The sequence below is a fragment of the Stegostoma tigrinum genome, chromosome 12 (genome assembly GCF_030684315.1).
Source record: "Stegostoma tigrinum isolate sSteTig4 chromosome 12, sSteTig4.hap1, whole genome shotgun sequence".
NCBI lineage: Eukaryota > Metazoa > Chordata > Chondrichthyes > Orectolobiformes > Stegostomatidae > Stegostoma > Stegostoma tigrinum.
The window spans coordinates 72,642,154-72,662,651 of NC_081365.1; the positions used below are offsets into that span (position 1 = coordinate 72,642,154).

Sequence of the window (20,498 nt, forward strand, 5' to 3'; positions counted from 1 at the left end):
ACATTTCTTGGGTAATTACCCAAGCAAATACCACAAATCCTTCCCAACTGTGATATTCATGGAGGGAGCAATGGAGTAGGGGATATGTTCATCAGAAGTTGAAATTTTCTTGGAAATTCTCTTGGAGGTTCACTTGTTGTGTGTTCCGTAGGACTCTAGACATATCTTCAGTTTTATGTCCAGTCTTTGACCATCCACATTCTCTCCTGATGCTCTCCTCCCCCATCTATTTGTACATGGAGGCACCAATCTCTCCTGCCACTTTCCTAAGATCTATCACTTCTGCCTCCAAATACCTAATGTCTCTGGTCATAAGCTAGCAAAAGTTCCAGCACCAAACTCGCAATCTCTCTAGCCCCAGCATCCAAGATTGCAGCAGTTCTCCAACCGATCTTGCCTAGTTTGACACCTGACCTTCCCACTCACTCTCACCAACACTGAACTGCTTGCTCTTGAATCTTTTGTCATTTGATACTGACAAATTATGCCATAATAAGACCATAAGACATAGAAGCAGAAATTAGGCCATTCGGCCCACTGAATCAGCTCTGCCATTCGATCGTGGCTGATAAGATTCCCAACCCCAGTCTCTCGCCTTCTCCCTGTAACCTTTGATCCCCTTAACAATCAAGAATAATGCAGAAGGTCTCCCTGCCCAAGAAGCAGCCAATCTCTCAATCTTGATGGCTGTGGCTAGGAAATGAACTTGAAAAATGCTGATCTAATGTTAGGATCCAGGAGAGGAAAATAATACTGATCTCCTTCACATGCTACAAGCATCATGTTCAGTTTTGATGCCTCCACATTACAAGAAATAATTGTTCCAAGTACCAAAAAAGCCACATTGGAAGATGGTTCAATTGTCTCTAAATGAAATAAATAGCACATGATACCTGGTCTAAATGTCTGTCTCGCATAAGTTCATATTCATTTCCTAAGGTATGTTGAAACAGAGTCCATATGATGGCTTCAAGTGGAGGATGGTCAGATGGCAGACAAAGATGGTTGCAGAGCATAATCAATCGAAGATATGCCAATCGATACACTGCACAAATAATGCACGGCAAGAAGCAAAGTCATTTTAGTTTTGTGGTCAATAATTTACCATCACAGAATATTATCAAAACAACCAAAAATGTCTTCACATAATTCTTGCAAAGAAATGTATTTTCAAATTGGAGAAAGTTTCCTCGATACATATCAGTATTATTTTCAGATATTCAATATGTTCTGATATGTATTAGCCATGTTATATAGGAGAACCTGCTGGCAGCTGATGGGGAAGAATGAATTAATCTATTAGTCTTTGGAGGGTAACAAAATAAGCAAATTCTGATGAAATCCCAACGGAAGATGAAGTAACCAACTATGATGAAATGGTGGGGTTCAGACTCCAAGTAAACAAAAAAAAATTGATGTAATTTTCCTGGGCAGGGTGACTGACTCAGCTGAATAAAGCAGCATAAATTATTATAATGGGAAATCTTTCTGAAACAGGAGGTCAAATATATCCTTCTAAAGCAAAGTACTGAAAGTGAAGCTTGAAAATTTTATTTTTGGATGAAAATGATCAAATGGTTTATGCTGTGTATAAGCCAGTTAAGAAAACCATTTTTTTAACCAGACAAAAAGAGGTAATTCTAATTGCTTCTGTCACCACTAACTGCATTATCTGTTTTAAACATGTCAATTTACCTTGTAAAACTGTAAAAACTAGATATTTAGACAGTTAGGTTGTACTTAAATGACTGTTATTTTTAAACTTTCTAGCGTCAGCTTTTTAAAAGTTGGCCAGTAAGAAAGAGGTAGTTCTTCTACATAGGGATGATAATGGTACAGTTAGAAGCCTTTTAAACTCTAATCTTTAATAAACATTGTGAATTACATGGTCTTGATTAATTCATTGGATGTTAGAGATCTTAGTGAAGACTTAGACAGCTATGCCATTCCAACACTTTCTCAATTGGAATGAGGGGTTGGGGTCCAGGAGCATCCTCATGTGTCATTCAGGTGGAAACAGGGATGCAAATGTAGAAAGTACAATCCAGTAACCCACCAATTGCCCTCTAAAATTGTGTGTTTGTCACAGTATCTGTTTTTTTTGGTGATTCTCTTTTGGCTGCCTCTTAATTCTCATTCCTTAGATATCAGTAAAATAACATTGGGGAGTTTTTCACCATAGCTAAGACATTTCTGACTGGATCAGACATTGATTATTCAGTTCTCACATCATTTTTATTTATTGGCCTCAACAATTTCAAACTTGTTCAGCTATGAGAACTTAAAGAATTCTAATACCCTCTCACATGCCTGTAATAAGAAAAAAGCTCAAATCTACCCAACTTTCATATACTATTGCTACCTCCCTTATAATTACGCTTTTAGTTTAATGTCCATTTGCCTGCTCCCAGATTCTGTTCATTGTCCCTTGCCTGAAACCATTGATGCTGCTATATTAGCCCCTAACTTAGAAAGGTGGGTGAGATGTGAAAGGAAAGCATAAAGGATGGCAAGTAGGTAGTAGCAAGTGTGTGAGGACAGGGAGACAGTGAGGAGGGTGGAATCAGGCATTCAGGACAGGGAAGTGGTGAGTGAGGTTCCAAAGATGCTGAGAGTGAAGCATCAGGAAATGTTTAAATAATAAACTGAATATGTTAAAGTACCAGGCAATTCTTGGCGGATGCACAGTAAACATGTGAAAAAACAATACACCATCTGTATAAAAATTCTGCTACCATCTGAAACACAGCAAAGCAGCCCTAGACTGGTCAATACTATGGCTATTTCTTATTTGCTCTAGAATTACCACTAAGAGCTCCAGAAGATAATTTGTACAATGACGTACATTTTTTGTAGAAGAGAGAAAGTGAGGTAAATCTCTGAGGTTTTTGCTGAGGCTGAAACTGAGACTGGCCAGCAGATGGTGTCTCAATCTTTGCTTGCTGTGTGGGAACTTCATGCACTGTAGAGGACCCTCTTCTCTGCGGGGATCTGTCCGGATGCAAATAACTGTAGACAAATAGAAGATTCCAGAGGTGACTGAGCTGCTTCGCTAAATGAGAATTAAATTCAGGTCGACATGTCTGTATGTAATGAGATACTCTATATTGTGTGTTTATATCTGCTTGCTTCTACAACTTAAGCAATGAATACTAGTTCAATGATAGCCACAGGGTACATCCTGTGTACATATATACTTACAGGTCTGCAGCAGTGTGATTATGCTGCAAAGGTTGTTCGAGAGTACTAGTGGGTTCAGGCTGATCTGGCTGATCTTCCTGTTCTTTTTGCTGTCTGAGTATGTCAAACAAAGGTGAGTCCTGAAAGAAAAACAGTTCACATTTAAAAAGAGATCTACTCCTAAATAGATCCCTAAATATTTGCATGATGCCATTCAAATAATGCTAAAATACGAGGTGGGAAAATATTAAGAAGTTTGGGGAACACCCAGGAGAATGGATTAGAATGCTCAAGTCAGGGGAACAGCCGCATGATTGACTGAGTTAAACTGCACAATAACGTTCTATCACTTTACAAATAGGAAAAGTCCTTCCACCTTGGCCTGAATGGAAGACTAACTCTCATTAGCTTTCTACCTTGTGTAATTCAATATTTAAATATAACTGTTGGATAACAAATATTAACAGCATTGGTAAGGCACAGATTTTCCAACAGATTAACAGAGAAACGTAGTGAATTGGTTTTCTATTTCAACTCAGTACAGAAATTCCTCTAAACTTTGTGTGCTTTCAACGATGTTTACATTACATTTATAGAACTAAATCAATGCAGGTGGTAAGGGAAGCGAAGTAAAAACCTAGATGCAGAAAGGAAGAAAATAAACTAAATGGTGAGTGAGCATTAAATAAAAAAAATCTGGAATTAGAGCACTGCTCACAGGAGCATTCCAGTGAAATGCATCAAATCTTCAAAGCAGCCAGGATATTTTGTGAAGGGTGTTGGAGCAATTTGCCTAAGAGCAGTCAGGAATGGCACCAGAGTGGTGGGATGAAGTATTTACTGAGGCAGTTGTCTACAGTTGGCAAACAATGAATAAGGGGTATCACACAGCACAGAAGGCAGTCATTTAGCCCATCATGTTTCTGTGGACTCTTTAAAAGAACTATTAATATAGTCCCACTACCCGCACTTATTTCCTGTAGCCCTGCAAATTTCTCCTTTACGGGTTTACATTAACAGCTTATAGTTATTAAGCGAATTTAACGACCGTAATGCCCCAAGGTGCCATCAAATAAATGTTAACACCAAACACACAAAGTGATATCAGAAAGTGCTGCAAACCATTGGGTTAATAGGTCTTAAGAAGTGCCTAAAAGGACAAGACAGAGGTTTAATTAAAAAGGAATTTTCAGAACTACGGAGCCAGACAGGGGAAGGAATGCCCACTGATTTTGCAGCAGAGTGATAATAACCGAGAATACACAAGGAACCAGAAATGGAAGAGTGTAGGATTGAGGAGAAAGTTACATAGGTAGAAAGTGGTGACAGCATGGAAGGATTTAAAAACAAGGATAGAAATTTTAGCATTGAGGATTGGCTAGACTGGGATCCATTGTAGGTTAGTGAGTGTAGCATGTACAAATAAATAGGATTGGTTTGAGAGTTAAGATATGGGCAGCAGAACTTTGAAGGAGCCACAGGTTACAGAGACTAACCAGCATTGCAATAGTAATTGGTCTAGCTATGACAAAGGCACAGAGAAGGGTTTCAGCACCAGATACACTGAGGCAGAGAGGGATGGGCACTGCTATGCAGATTGAAAACAATCTTGATTATACAGAGAGAGCATGGAGTTAGGTGGTCAGCTCAGCGTCAAATGGGTACTGAATCTTAAACAGTATGTTTATGCTGCAGACAATGTTGAGAGGATGGAGTTAGTACCGAGTGAATGGAGTTTGTGGTGTGGACTGGAGACAACAGCTTTGATCATCTCAACATCTAATTGGAGGAAATAACGACATATCCAATACAATTGTGATATAAGTAGTGCAACAAATCAGACGCACAGTTCTAGAGAGCTACTGGTGAGACTGAATTTTTGAATGTTACTACTTTTTACCATACTTTGATGATGGCATGTTCCAGATTATAGTAACTAGCAGCATAACTCGTTTCAGGTATTGTATCAATTATTCCAATTTTGCATTCTTTACTATCACTTCTGTAAACTAAAACATTTTCTTTCATATACTCCAGAAAAAAAAGCCAATACAATTTGGTCATATTTATCAAACCTGTTTAATCAATTCAACATCTCTACTCTCTCCACATATCTCAAGTTACTACTCTCTGTTACTATTCTAGTAAATCTTGTTTGCACCTCTTGACATCCTTCACAAATTGTGGTTCCCAGAACTGGACCCAAAGCTCCAGCTGGATCTAATCAAAGCAAGTATAATATTTTTCTTATTTATGTCCTGGAACGCACCAAACAGCTCCACTTATGTGTGTGTCTAAATAAGCTGTGAAAACAATGATTCCAGTTTGTGTTTTACATATACAACACAATTTGCATCAATTATTAGCTTCTTCTACTATACTGTTAAATATGTTTCTAATCCTTTTGCTTCTATATTCTGTAAACAAATTTAAACATTTACTTTTGGCTTACTAAGCAGTGGGTGCGTAACGCAAGTCTGATCCTGTTAATTCAGTCATTTTACATTTGAAAACAAACAAACCTACTTATCCAATAGTCTATTTAAGTTATTTTAACAAAATAGCAGACGAGGTAATATTATGTTCAAAACAGAAACGTATTGTGACCCTACAAGGCAGAAATTAAATACGCAAATTATAATTGTGTTTTATAGAAAATGGGGTAATCCAACATTAAGTTCAAGAAACGTTGAAATTTGAATCACCAACCCATTCAAACATTTTCCTGGAATAATGATGGCAAGGTTGTGTAGTGGAATATTGCATAAGCCATATTAGTAACAGCAAGAACAACGTACAATAAAAAGTTTACAAACCAAAATCCTGAGTTACAAGTAACATTACCTTCAGTTGGAAACCAATCTTGTTCCAACAAGTAAATTACAGATGACAAAAAAAACTATTAAAAACCCAGCAGGATGCAAATAGGTCCTTGGTTCAAGTGCAAACTTGGCTCATATATATCACAGATGCCAGCATTTCAGCCACATTTCTCCCCTGGGATCAGGCTTCGATAGTGTAAAGATCAAATTAACTACCAGGAACAGTTCATTAATTACATCAAACAAATTAATCTTCCTCTTCCATCTTCTTAAAGCCAATAATTCATGGTAATATATAGGAACATAGAAAAAAGGTATAGGAGGCCATTCAGCCCTTCAATCCTGCACCACCATTCAATACGATACTGGCTGATCATGCAATCTCAGTACCTCATTCCCGCCTTTTTCCCCCATACCATTTGGTCCATTTAGCTGCAAGGGCCACATCCAGCTGCATCTTGAATATATCTAATGAACTGGCCCTAACAGCCTCTTGTGGGAGAGAAGTCCATAGGTTCATAACTCTCAAAGTCAAGAAAATCTTGCTCATCTCAGTCCTGAATGGCTTATACCTCATTCTTAGATTGTGACCCCTGGTTCTGGACTTCTCCAACATCACAAATATCCTTCCTGCATCTAGCCCGTCCAGTCTAATCACAATTTTATGTGTTTCTATGACAGCTCCCCCCATCTTTCTTCTAAAATTCAGGAAGTATAAGCCCAGTTGATCCAGTCTTTCCTCATGTGTCAGACCTGTTATCCTGTGAATCAGTCTGGTGAACCTTTGCTGGACTTCCTCAATGGCAAGAGTATCCTTCCTTAGACTAGGAGACCAAAACAGCACACAATACGCAAGGTGTGGCGTCACCAAGACCCTGTATAACTTCAGCAAGACATCCTTATTCCAACACTCAAATCCTCTTGCTATGAAGACCAGCATGCTATATTGTTTCTTTGGGCTGCCAGTAACACTGGCCAGTCTTTGTGTTGAAAATCAAGATGTTCGAATGTGAAAATGAAAGTAATCTTAATCTAAAGCATAAAGCATCATGAAAATTAATATCCCACTGACCACAATATGGATCAATTAATCTCCCGATTAGTTTAGGAATAGCTGTTTTTTGCAATTTAAGAACATTGATGCTTGCCAATAAAATGATGTTATCTTGTTTAATGTAATTTGATTTCTTTTTTCCTCTACGTTCAACAGTCCATGAGTCCCCATCCAATCATTTTAATGGGAGGAGAACTACAGAGTACAGAAGAAACGTTTACCATGACACTCAAAGTTCTACTCTGTCAGTCATAGAAGTATAACAGTTAACTGTTCAAGTAGCATCAAAAACAGCAAATGCAACAGGAAATAGTCTTTAACGCTTCAGATCAAACCAGCAGAAAACCGAAGGGCCTGTACTGCGCTGTAATGATCTATGTTCTATCTGTTCTATGATAAACAACAGGTAACAATGAATAGAATACCCTTATCACAATCATCAGCAGCACCTTTGCAAAGGTTGGATCCAAGTGAAATGTTCAAATTGTCTTGACTTCACAAACAGCAGCCATGTTTGAAAATTACAGTAAATTCCAGTTTAACATCACAAATAACTTTATTCTTAATACATATTTTTGTTAGTGGTACAGAGAAGTGCTGTCTGCCTCTCCCCTGCTTTCTGTTTGACTCATTTTAGGTTAGTGTTTACTTCACTCCACTCTACCTTCCATTGTGTCTTATAACTTAGGTGCAACACTTGAAGAATAAACAAAATCAAAATTGCTGGCCCCTGCCTCAGACTATCATTAACAGCAGCTAGTCTGCTGTGCCCAACATGTGGTATATTCAGGATAGGGAGAGGTAGTTAGGGGATAGAATGCATCAATTCTATGCCATTTACACTTTCTTACAGCTTATGGAACGAACCAACTCTGCATTTCCAAGAGGTAATGCTGCCTTTCTAAGAAGCTTTAATTGGATGTTACTCCAAGCAAAAAAGCCTAAGTATAAAACGTTGTGGTTATGCTTGTTGTTATTTATTGTATTTCTCCCTTTACACAGTAATTTGAGTCATCATAAGTTCTTCTCAAAAGATGTGAAAATGATGGCCTACCGTTTTAAGTGTAACAACAATTTCCACAATGTCTGATATAATTCCAGTAATTAAGGAGACTTCTTTTTAAATAGAAAAATACTAGCTAAAAATTAGGAGATATTTTAAAAACAAAAATAATTTGTTGAGTTTATCATGACATTATTTACAGTTTGTTCTCACATAGGTGCGGAACCAATTAAGTTGGAGTAATAGAAAGCTAAATATTACTAAAATCAGTAAAAAATACTATTATGTTTGACATTTATAAAGCAAACAACTTAGAGTTAAAGAATTTATTAACTTATTATTTGTTTAGCAAAGAGCCAACTGGCCTTGATGCAGATGATTAGGTGTCTTGAACCCATATTTCAATGATGCTGAATTTAAAAAAGACCCATCAGATATAAATATTAAGATGGCTTTAAACAACAAAATCATGCAAGTACTTATTGGCAAATTACAAAGCTGATTGAGCATCAATTGTAAGAAGCTAACAAGTGGAGATCTTAATAGCTAATAGAATGAAACACATACTGAAAAATGGAAGAAAATACAAAGTATAAATTGCACATCTACAAAGCTAAGATAGGTACAATCCAACTCCACATGCTCCTTTCTCTCAGCTCTATGTTTGTATTCTGCTAAATCAGGCTTCTGCTCATCACCACACAAAATCAGACCCACCAACAGCATTCTCTATAAACTCAACTCCATCTTTCTGACCTGTCAGCATCAAAAGACTCAGTCGGCAGCGTTGTACAATGTTCCCCTCTGTTGCACTGCTGGATAGAACTGTCCTTGCCAGGTTCCATTCTTATCTATCTTTCCTATCTCTGCAATGGTTTCTCTTCCTGCTCCTCCATAGTTTATACTGAAACTTCCCAAAGATTTAACCTTGGTCCCTTCTACTTCTCGGGTACTTGATACCCTTTGGTGATATCATCAGATTCCATGAATACGAATAATAGCCACATCTAACAAATCACTACCTTCTTCAAATTCTCTGCCTTTTGCGAATCATCAGCCTGCTTGTCAAGCATTTAGAATGGGAACATTAGAAATTTAGATATATATGTGTTATATCCTGTCCCTCAGAAAATCCTTTTGTGCAACTGACAATTCCTCTCTCTGCCTGAACTTCAACCAGAGTGGTCAAAATGTCAGTTCTGTTAAATCTTCCACTGTGCTCCGGATCCCAGATCCTATCCATTACCATAACGCTAACTGGCTGTGCCCCTGCCCCAGGAAAGTATGTACTAAAATTCTTACCCAAGACTTTATAACCTCTCTTAAGGAAGCCTTCCAATTAAATTCAGGTCATTCAGGCCTTCTAACATTCTTGGCGTCATCAGACCTACACACTCAACTTGCCAGTTCTGTGTTATGTTATGAAATAACATAAGATGGGAGGAATTTTTCCTAATCAAATTAAATTACTTGTCAATTCAATGAAAAGCCAGTGAAGGTTTTTAAAATGACTTATTTTATTGACCTGGATGAAAAGACAAATTAATTAAGTTTGCTGATAATACAAAGCTACATTGAAGGAAAAACCATGGGCAGGACACAGAGGCTGCAAAGAGGTATAGACAAATTAATTGACTGAGCAACAAGATGTTACGTGAGATATAGTGCAAGAAAATATAGTACTAATGATGGAAAATCAGATTTTTTTTTAGAAAAGTGGTCCTGTTGATGTTCTAGGACACTTGGGTGTATTTATACAAAAGAAGCAAAGTCAGCATGCAGGTGCTATAAGCAATTACGAAAGCCAATGACTGGAATACATAAATAAGTCTTGCTGAAATTGTACAGAGTTTAATAGATGATATCTGGAGTACTGTGTGCAGCTTTTGGTCTCTACACTTAGAAAACATATACTTGGATTGGAAATGGTACAGCGAACCTTTACTAAATTGGTCCCTGGGATGATAGGATTGTCCTATGATGAGAGGCTGGGCAAACTGAACCTATTTCCTCTGTAATTTAAAGAACAAGTGGTTGAGACGTACAAGATTCTTAAGGAGTTTGGCTGGATAGATGGCTAGGAAACCGGTTGGGGAATTTGGGCAGGGACACAGTATTAAGAAAAGGGGGTAATCATTTAGGATTAATGTTAGGAGCAATATTTAATGGAAAAAGGTATGCATCTTTGGAGAACTCTGCCGTGAAGGTTTGGAGGTGCTCCATCATTTAATATATTTAAGACTGGGGCAGACAAAGTCTTCATCTTTCAGGGAATCAAGGGATAATACGGCACAGGCAGGTGGTGAATGTGGAAGACTAAGATCAGCCATAATCATTTTAAAATGGCACAGCATTCTCGATAGGCTATACAGTCTACGACTGCATCTTTTCAATGCGTTTTTCACTGCCTCGTCAGATGTGGGCCATGTTTTGGGTCAGAACCCTTCTTCACGATTTCATAATAAACTTGCAGGCTGAGTTGGTAATTAGTAAGGCAAATACAATGTTGGCATTTATTTTGAGAGATTAGAATATAAAAGCAAGGATTGAGACTCTAAAAACCCACGGTCAGACCATATTTAGAGTACTGTGAGCAATTTTGGGCCCCAAACCTCAGCAAGGATGTACTGGCCCTGGAGCAGGTCCAGAGGAGATTCACAAGAATGATCCCAGGAATGAAAGGCTTAACAATATGAGGAACATTTGAGGGCTCTGGGTCTCATAGAAGGATGAAGGGGGAAATCTAACTGAAACTTACAGAATACTGGAAGGCCTGGATACAGTGGACGTTGGAAAGACGTTTCCATTGGCAGGAGAAACCAGGACCTGACGGCACAGCCTCAGAGTAAAGGGAAGACCCTTTAGAATGGAGTTAAGGAGAAACTACTTCAGCTGGAGAGTAGTGAATCTATGGAATTCACTGCCACAGAAGGCTGTGGAGGCCAGGTCATTGAGTCTATTTAAGACAGAGATAGATAGGTTCTTGGTTGTCAAAGGGTTCAAAAGGTTACGGGGAGGAAACAGGACAATGGAGTTAAGAAACTTAAACAGCCATGACTGAATGGTGGAGCGGACTCAATAGGCCAAATGGCTTACTTTCTGCTCCTATGTCTTATGGACTATTGTTGGGTAGATGCCAGTGTTCAAACTGTACTAGAAGAACTTGGCTAGGGGAGCAGCAAGTTCTGGAGCATTAGTCTTCGGTACAATTGTCAGTATGTTAGCGCCCATTGCCTTTGTAGTATCTCGCACCTCAACTAATTTCTTAATATCATGTGGAGTGAATCAAATTGGCTGAATACTGACACCTGTCATACTGAGGACCAATGGAGAAGACTTAGACAAATCATCCAGTCAGCACTTCTGGCTGTAGATTGCTATGAATGCTTCAACCTTATATTTGCACTGATGTGCTGGATTCTTCAATCACTGAGAATGGGGATATTATGCATTCTTATTTATCCAATGCAGCATCACAATGTGATGAACTGTTAATAGATAATTCTTTAAATATGTCATCTTGTGCTATTGAAGTGCAACAAGCTTACAGACTTTAAAACATTTAAAGGTTTTTCAGGAAATTGGAGCCACATTGCCGAGATGGATGCTATTCAATCCATCATATCTATGCTAGCTCTTTGAAGGAACTACCTACTCAATTAGTCTCATTTCACACTGTCCCAAATCCATTCAAAACTTTCTTTTTCAAGGGAATTGAAAAAATCCTTTTTATTGAATGTGCTTCTGTCATCCTTTCAGGCACTATATGCCAGATTAAATGACATGCTGCATAAAAAATTCTAATTACCCCTTTTTTGATAATTATTTCCAGTAAGTTTAATATTATTTCTTAGAAATCAGTCAACAATTGGATAATTGCTGACAACATCTAAAATTGAAGAACACAATGCCAAATCTCTATGAATTAAACACTTATACCAGTCATCAAACTGATGGTCAAGAATACGAAGGTAAATCTGAAGCAATGGAAACGATGGGAAAGTAAATGCCCATGCAGAAAGTTTCAAGACTGAAAACATTTGTCCAAAAACTTAACGGGCAGCTGAATCCACAATGTTAAACTGAAAAGGCAAATGGTGTTTGAGTTTGTGGTGAAAACGAGAACTGCATAGTTGCTGTGGTAATGAGAAAAAACATACACATCTTGAAATTGCTATTTAAGTAGAAAGGCAAGGCAGCCACTGGTGGGATACAACAAGCTGTGAGATAATTTGTGGAGAGGGAAGCAAAATTAATGCGTTCAGACCGAAATGACTCTTCTTTTCGGAACTTATAAAGTTCAGTTCTGAAGATGTCATACGGACTTGAAACATTAACTTTTATCTGTGTCCACATATGCTACCAGATCTGCCGAGTTTCTTCAGCACTTTCTGTTTTTATTTCCAATCTCCAGCATCTACAGTACTTCACTTTTATTTGAGTGGTATAGTTGATGCTCTGGATCAGCCAGGCCATATTGCATATAATTTTAATTGACTGCAAAAGGCAAACTCACTTTCAGTTTATTGCTTATATGTGAGTTAATTCAGTCACAACTGGACTGAAAGCTGACTGTTAATTTGTTTCTAAACATATACTCAGCTACTGTTTTAAAAACAGCCCACAAAGATTTCTGCTATGATCATGTAACCGCAATAACTTTTCACATCCTTCCTCAAATTAATTTCAGTCTGACAATCAACACCGAGGTACCTCCTGATAAACCTGGAGCACTCACTATTGTTTTTGTCTCCAAGAAACCCTTACAGAATGAAGTTGCAACGTATACTAATCTGACAACATATGACTTCACACTAAACCCCTGGAATGGACATAAACAACTGGCTATCTGCAATGCAAACCTTTGCCTTGCCCAGAGGCCTGGTTACCTGACTCCCACAGCATTGAATTCTAATGCCTTATTGAATATCTGATTTTGAAACGACTACCAGTTTAGGGGTCAATGCTGCTCCATACAACAATTAACACCCCCAACTCAAGGCTACAAAGGCAAGTATCAAGCAATAAAATTTTTCTTTCATCAAAACAGTGAAGTACAAGTTATGCTTCAGCAAAACCTCCTGAGAAGGCGTTAGAAGAGATTTTTAAAGAGAAAGAATTGCCTAATCTCTTCAAGTGTTGGCTAGACAATGAATCAACCCCATAAAGAAAATTCCAGCCACTCATGCCAATTTTGGTCTTCTACGCATTTTTAAAACAAGAACTTTGTTAAACTGTTATCCTTCAGTTGTTTTCTTTTGGTTTTAAGCCACTACTAATCAAACTACCTTTGTCTGTCTCTGTTCTGTGCCTTGTGTGTGTGACTGTGTTGCAGAGCATTTCCCTGAACTAAGAATGTGTGCAATAAACTGTACTTCTGGTTTCTAACTTTACCACAGCGTAGTTTGCAATTCTCGTAAAAGTCACAGCCCACAGATGGAGCTGGGGAAATATGCCCCCATTAATTTTTTTTAAAGAAAGGAAAAGTATCACAATCTGCTTGTGGATAGGTGGTGAGAATACGAGAGGTTTATTTTAAACACAATCTGTCCATGACAGATGCAACACCATTTGTTTACAGTTTTTTTATAGTCATGGTTCAGGTACCAGAATGGCTTAGGTGAATGTAATCAGTCTGGTTTCACCCTGACGTCTCAAAAGGTTATCCACTAAATGTGATGCATGCAACTTGAATTCAACTTAGAGCTACTGACAGGTATATTGGTTTTAATGTACTGACACAGATACAGAAATTGTTGACAGACTGGAAATGAAAAATAAGAATAAATGGATCATTTTCCAAGTGGCAGGCGGTGACTAGTGGGATACTGTAGGATTTAGTGATGAGACTGCAGCTATTCACAATACATACTAATTTAGAAGAGAGAACCATCTCCAAGACAACACAAAGTTAGGTGGGAAGGTAAATTGTAAGGAGAACGCAGACAGACTTCAGTGTAATTTGGACAAGTTGGGCGAGTGGACAAATGAATGTTTGATGAAGTATGTTGGTAACCCAGGCTGTCCACTTTGGTAGAAAAGACAAAGCAGATTATCTGAATGGCAACAGACGGGGAAAGGGGTGTGCCTTGTACAGCAATTGCTGGAAGTAGGCATGCAGGTGCAGCAGTGAAGAAAGCAAATGGTATGTTAGCCTTCACAGCAAGAGGATTCAAGTAGAGGAGCAAAGATACAAGGCCTCGATGTTCAGTTTGAGTCTCCTTATCTGAGAGAGGATGTCTGGCTGTGGAGGAGGTTTACCAATCTGATTCCTGGATGACTGAGATATGAACAGAGAATTGAATGGTTAGAACTATATTCACCCGAGTTTGGAAGGATGAAAGGAAATTTCATAGAAACCTATAAAATTTTATAATGGGGTAAATACAAGAAGGATGTTCCTGATGACCAGGGAGTCCAGAAATGGGGGTGGGTTCACAGTGTAAGGATACGTAGCAGGCCATTTAGGACTGAAATGAGAATTTCTTCACTCAGAAGGTGGTGTGTCTGTGGAATTCTCTGCAACAGAAAGCCATTGAGGCCAAAACATTGAATGTTCTCAATAAGGAGTTAGATGTACTTCATTAGGGCTAAAGAGATCAAAAATGCATGGGAGAATGCAAGAACAGGGTACTGATTTGGATAATCAGCCACAATCTCACTTTTTGTTAGGACAAACCTGAAGGGCTAAATAACCTACTGCCGCTCCTTTTTTCCATGTTTCTATACTCACCAAGAAGAGCAGCACAAGATTTGACATTTTTTTGTGCTATCCAGATTTTAATTGACAGTATAACCTATATATTATATTCCTATCATTGGCGTCAGAAGCTTCAACCTATAATTGTGTGGGTAGATCAGGGAAAAGGGTGAACTGTACTTGCTTATACTTGCAGAAAATTACATTCCACCCTTGGAAAACATGACTGATGCTAAACAGTATCGAAAACACAACAGTTACTCCACTACACAAGTCAGAACAGGAAGACTTGGATTACCAAAAAACTACCTAAGCATTAAGAATTATACTTTTGGAGACATCAATTTAACAAAAAATTAAAATATATAGAAGGTAAAGGAACGTCAATCATATTAATTAAATTTCGAATGGTCGTAGTGTACTGAATTTAACTAGAAATTGGCAGTTCTAATTTTGATGAGTTTCATGAAAAGTTTCTCTCCAAGACTGCTGGCAGGATTTCTCACCATTCATAAAAGTTCACTAAATAAGACAGTCACATGCTTCGAGGGAGCCTGATTTGTCTGACCCTCCCTCTTACCAGAGATAGACGCGCTCTCCACTGCTGTGATCTCCTGGGATTCCTGGAATCAGGACCATTTTTAAAGCCCAGCCATGCATCAGGTCAAGCGCTGTCAATCAGGAGTTGTCCTTTACTGTGCACGGGAATGGGAATGAAGGCATAAACAAACTTATGCTTCTCAGCAACTACAGGTGGCAGGGCTGACACTTCATTGCAAATACAAATGTGCATTTGTAAATCTATTTCTATTTAAGAAACAAGCCACATAATGTCACCATTTTTAACCTCACCCCATCTAATGGAATGTTACTGTTTCCCATTGGCCTGTGAAGACTTACTTTCTTTACATTTTTCAATGTGGAACATCACATACTCCGAAAGCAGTTGATTGGCCATCTCCAAGGACTAGTAGCAGATGATGTCCTTGATTTACTGTGCTGCCTCCCTCTGACTGAAGGCTGCCTCCCTTGTCCTTGCTGTGGATTACTCCCTTAGTTTAAGTCCAGTGCGTGTGCCATGTAAGCTGCTGGCACATAGTGCAGGTTTAAGAACAGTATAGTAAAGCAACATGTCCATTTCCTTGACTGATGAATGCTGATGACCATTACTAAGATGCCCGGCTTTCTGTCTGCTCTAAAAAGCTGAGCTATTAAGCTGTGGCTGAGATGGCAAAGTCCAACAAGGTAAGAATTTAGATAGATGTGAGGTGCTGCATTTTGAAAAGGCACCTCAGGGTACAACTTATATACTTAATAGTAAGGTCCTGGGGACTGCTGCTGAACAAAGAGACTTTGGTACAAGGTGGATTCGCAGGTAGACAGGATAGTGAAGGCGGCATTTGGTATTCTTGCCTTTAGTGGTCAGTGCATTCAGTATTGGAGTTGGGAAGTTATGTTGCAGTTGTATAGGACATTGGTTAGGCCACTTTTGGAATATTATGTTAATTTATGGTTTCCCTATTATAGGAGGATGTTGTGAAACTTGAAAGTGTTCAAAAAAGAAATACAGGATATTGCCAGGGTTGGAGGTTTTGAGCTATAGGAGAGGCCGAATAAGCTGGGTCTGTTTTTCCTAGAGCATCAGAGGCTGAGAGGTGACTGTATAGAAGTTTATAAAATCATGAGGGGCATAGAAAGGTTGAATAGACAAGATCTTTTTCCAGGGTAGCGGAGTCCAAAACTAGAGGTCAGAAGTTGAGAGGAGAAAGATTTAAAAGCGACCTAAGGGGCAACTTTTTCATGCAGAGGGTGGTTGTGTTTGGAACGAGCTGCTAGAGGAAGTGGTGGAGGCTGGTACAAGTACACCATTTAAAATGCATCTGGATTGGTATATGAATAGGAAGGGTACAGAGGAATATGGTCTAATTGCTGGCAAATGGGACTAGATTAATTTAGGATACCTGTTCGGCATGATCGAATTGGACTGACGGGTCTGTTTCCATGCTGTACAGCTCTATGACTGTATAATGCAAGGGAGGGCAAACTGCTATGGCTATCTAAGTGGGAAAAAGTAAATATCTAAATCCTGCTGTATCCTTTCAGTCATCGGCACTGAGCAACACCACCAATCTTTGTCTCATCTGCAAACTTACTAATCAGACCAACCATATTTTCCTCCTGATCATTTATATACATTACAAACAACAGAGGATCTAAGACCAATCCCTATGAAACACCACTACCTACCAGTCTCCATTCTGAAAAACACTCTTCCACAGCTACCCTCTGTCTTCTATGACTAAGCCAGATTTGTATCCATCTGTACAGACCACCCCAAATCCCATGTGATTTTAGTTTCTGTACCAATCTGCCATGTGCACTTTATCGATTGCCTTACTAAGGTCCATATAAACTGTATCTACAGCTCTTCCCTCAATTATCTTTGTCACCTCTTCAAAAAATGCGATCAGGTTGGTGAGCCATGACTTTCCCCTTACGAAACCATACTGCCTGTAACTAACTAGTCCATTTTCTTCTAAATGTGCATATATCCTGTCTCTCAGTATCTTCCCCAACAGCCTCCCCGACACAGATGACAGATTCACCATTTTATAATTTCCTGGATTATCCCCACTTCCTTTCTTAAACAAGGGAACACTGGCCTATCTTCAGTTCTCTGGAACCTCGCCTATGGTCAAGGAGGATGTGAAGATATCTGCTAATGCTCCAGCTATTTCTTCTCTTGCCTCTTTCGGAAGCCTGGGATAGATACTATCTAGCCCTGAGGACTTGTCTACCTTAATGCAATTTAGGATACCCAAAACTCCCTCCTTTAATATACTGACATTCTCTAGAGTATTCACACACTCATCCCTGACCTCAACATCAGTCACGTTCTTCTCCTTGGTGAATACTGATACAAAGTAATTATTTAAGGATCTCTCCCACTTCCTGTGGCTCTACACATAACTTCCCTCCTTTGTCCTTGAGGGGGGCCTACTCTTTATCTTGCTACCCTCTTTCTTCTAATATACGCATGAAAAGTCTTGGGATTCTCCTTGACCCTGTTTGCTAAAGACAGTTCATGGCCCATTTTAGCATTCCTAATTCTGTGTTTAAGTTCCTTCCTAATTTCTCTATACTCCTCAAGGGCTTTATCAGTTTGTAGCTGCCTAGACCTACTGTATGCTTCTTTTTTCCTTTTGAAAAGGTTTACAATTTCCCTTGTCATCTACGGTTCCTGGATGCTGCCATTCCTATCCTTCAGTTTTGCAGGGGCATACATGTACTGCACTTTAATCAACTGGTCTTTAAAAGCTTCCCATCTATCAGATGTAGATTTGCCCTCAAATAACTGCTCCCAATCCACATTCCCCCAGTTCTTGTCTAATTTGGATGCAATTGGCCCTCATCCAATTAAATAGCCTCACCCGAGAACCAGTCTTGTCCTGGTCCGTGACTACTCGAAAATCTTATACAGTTATGGTCACTAAGCCCAAAATGCATTGATCACCTGTCCTGGCTCATTCCCTAATTGCAAGTCTAGTATGGCCTCCTCTCTGGTTGGATTATCAGCATAATGCCTCAAAAAGCCCTCCTGGACACATCTAAGAAAATGGTCTCCATCCGAACCCCTGGACCTAAGGGAGTCGTAGTCAATACGAGGAAAGTTGAAGTCACCCACCACAATTACCCTGCTTTTTTCACATCTTTCTAGTATTTGACTGTATATCTGCTCCTCTGTCTCCTGTGGACTGTTGAGAGGTCTGTAGAAAACTCCCAACATTGTGATTTCAGTTTTCCTATTCCTGAGCTCCATCCATAATGCCTCACTGCAAGATGCCTCTGATGTATTCTCCTTCAACATAATGTGATCCCTAATCAGCAATGCAACTGCCTCACCCCTTCTGATGCCCTTTCTGTCCAATTGAAAACAGCAATACCCTGGAACGTTAAGCTGCCAGTCCTGCCCCTCCTTTACCCAAGTCTCCGTAATGAAAATAAATTAAGTAATGACAGCATGCTAAAACACGCAAATTGATGCGAGGAAGCCTTTCGTCACTCACTGGTGAGATTCTTGTCTTCGTTTAAAAATTATTTGGAGAATTGAACATTTTGGTCTCAACACAGAGGATCTCATTTCTGCCAATGTCACTCTATTTTCCCAATTCACATGCAGTTATCAAGTTGCTCAGGAGCTGGGAAGATTCCACGCATGTTTTAATCAATAAGACATGATTTCTTTACTCAGACAATTAAAAACAGCCTATTTCAACCAAGGTGAAGCTGAGGAGTTGCTAAAAATTTGACTTTGAACATAGAACAGCACAGCACAGTACAGGCCCTTCCGCGCACAATATTTTGCCCACCTATTATCCTACTAAGATCAACTACTCTACATTTTACTATCCTCCATATGCCTATCCAAGAGTTGCTTAGAAGTCTCTAAAGTATCTGATTCCACTACTGGCAGCGCATTCCACACGCCCACCACTCTCTGGGTAAAGAACCTACTTCTGATATTTCCCCATATCTTCTTCCAATCGCCTTAAAATTATGCCCCCTCGAAATAGTAATTTCCACCCTGGGAAAAAGTCTGTGACTATCCACTCTATCTATGCCTCTCATCATCTTATACAACTTTCATCCTTCTTCGCTCCAATGAAAAAAGCCCTAGCTCCCTTGACCTTTCCTCAAAAGGCCTGCCCTCCAGTCCAGGCAGCATCTGGTAAATCTCCTTTGCAGCCTCTCTAAAGCTGCCACATCTTTCCTATAATGAGGTGACCAGAACAGAACACAATATTCCAAGTGTGGTCAAACCAGAGTTTTATAGACCTGCAGCATAAACTCACAGCTCCTAAACTCAATTCCCTTGCCAATGAAAGCCAACACACCATATGCCTTCTTTACAATGCTATCAACTTGGGTCGCAACTTTGAGGGATCTATGGACATGGACCCCAAGATCCCTTTGTTCCTCCACACTGCTGAGAATCCTGTCATTTACTCTGTATTCTGCATTCAAATTCAAACTTCCAAAATGAATCACTTCACGCTTTTAAAATAGTGTGTGCAGCTTGGGACTCTTTGTTTGGTGAAAGATTTTCTAGCTATGAAGGGAGTGCAACAACGATTTACCAGACTGATTCCTGAATGAAGAAAGACTGGATTAGTCAGGATAATATTCACAATAGTTTAGAAGAATTAGCAGATGATCACATGGAAGCTTACAAAATTCTAACAGGACTGGACAGTGCACACACAGGAAGAATGTTCCCAATATCTGGGGAGCCCAGAACCAGGGGTCACAGTTTAAAGACACAGGGCAGGCCATTTAGGACCAGGATGAAGAGTCAGTTCTTCACCCAGAGATTGGTGAGCCTGTGGGATTCTCTGCTACAAAATGCAATTTGCCCAAGGTCAAACTAGAAACATGTTCAGCATCTATAAAAACACCTAATAATTATTCAGTGGATAAAGGCACTGCTTAAGATTTTCAGATGAGGGGTCTCAGTTTGGATTCTTCAACTACACTGGTCAACTGACCTGAAATAGTTTGAGTTTCCTGGGTCTGGACAGGGATTAAGGAGGGGAAAAGAAAAGAAACTGGACAGGGTTCCAGGAAGTAATTGCAGCTCAGGATTCTGCTGCTGGAAAGGGAGTGAGAGAGAATTGTTTGAGGGCGAGATTTAGCTTGAGTCAGTATTCCTACATAGCTCATCAAACAGGCTCATGTGTG

At 39.3% G+C, this 20,498-nt stretch overlaps 1 protein-coding gene across 2 annotated transcripts in view; it reads right to left on the reverse strand.

Moving 5' to 3' along the window:
• Positions 1–20,498, reverse strand: part of rb1 (retinoblastoma 1) — a 174,754-nt gene that overhangs the window by 17,037 nt on the left and 137,219 nt on the right. For both annotated transcript variants that reach the window (XM_048540579.2, XM_059650428.1), the window contains 3 exons: positions 3,202–3,320; positions 2,846–3,009; positions 894–1,045 (listed from right to left, as the gene is read on the reverse strand). In XM_048540579.2, the coding sequence (XP_048396536.1) occupies positions 894–1,045; positions 2,846–3,009; positions 3,202–3,320 (435 nt within the window). The remainder of the gene's footprint in view (positions 1–893; positions 1,046–2,845; positions 3,010–3,201; positions 3,321–20,498) is intronic.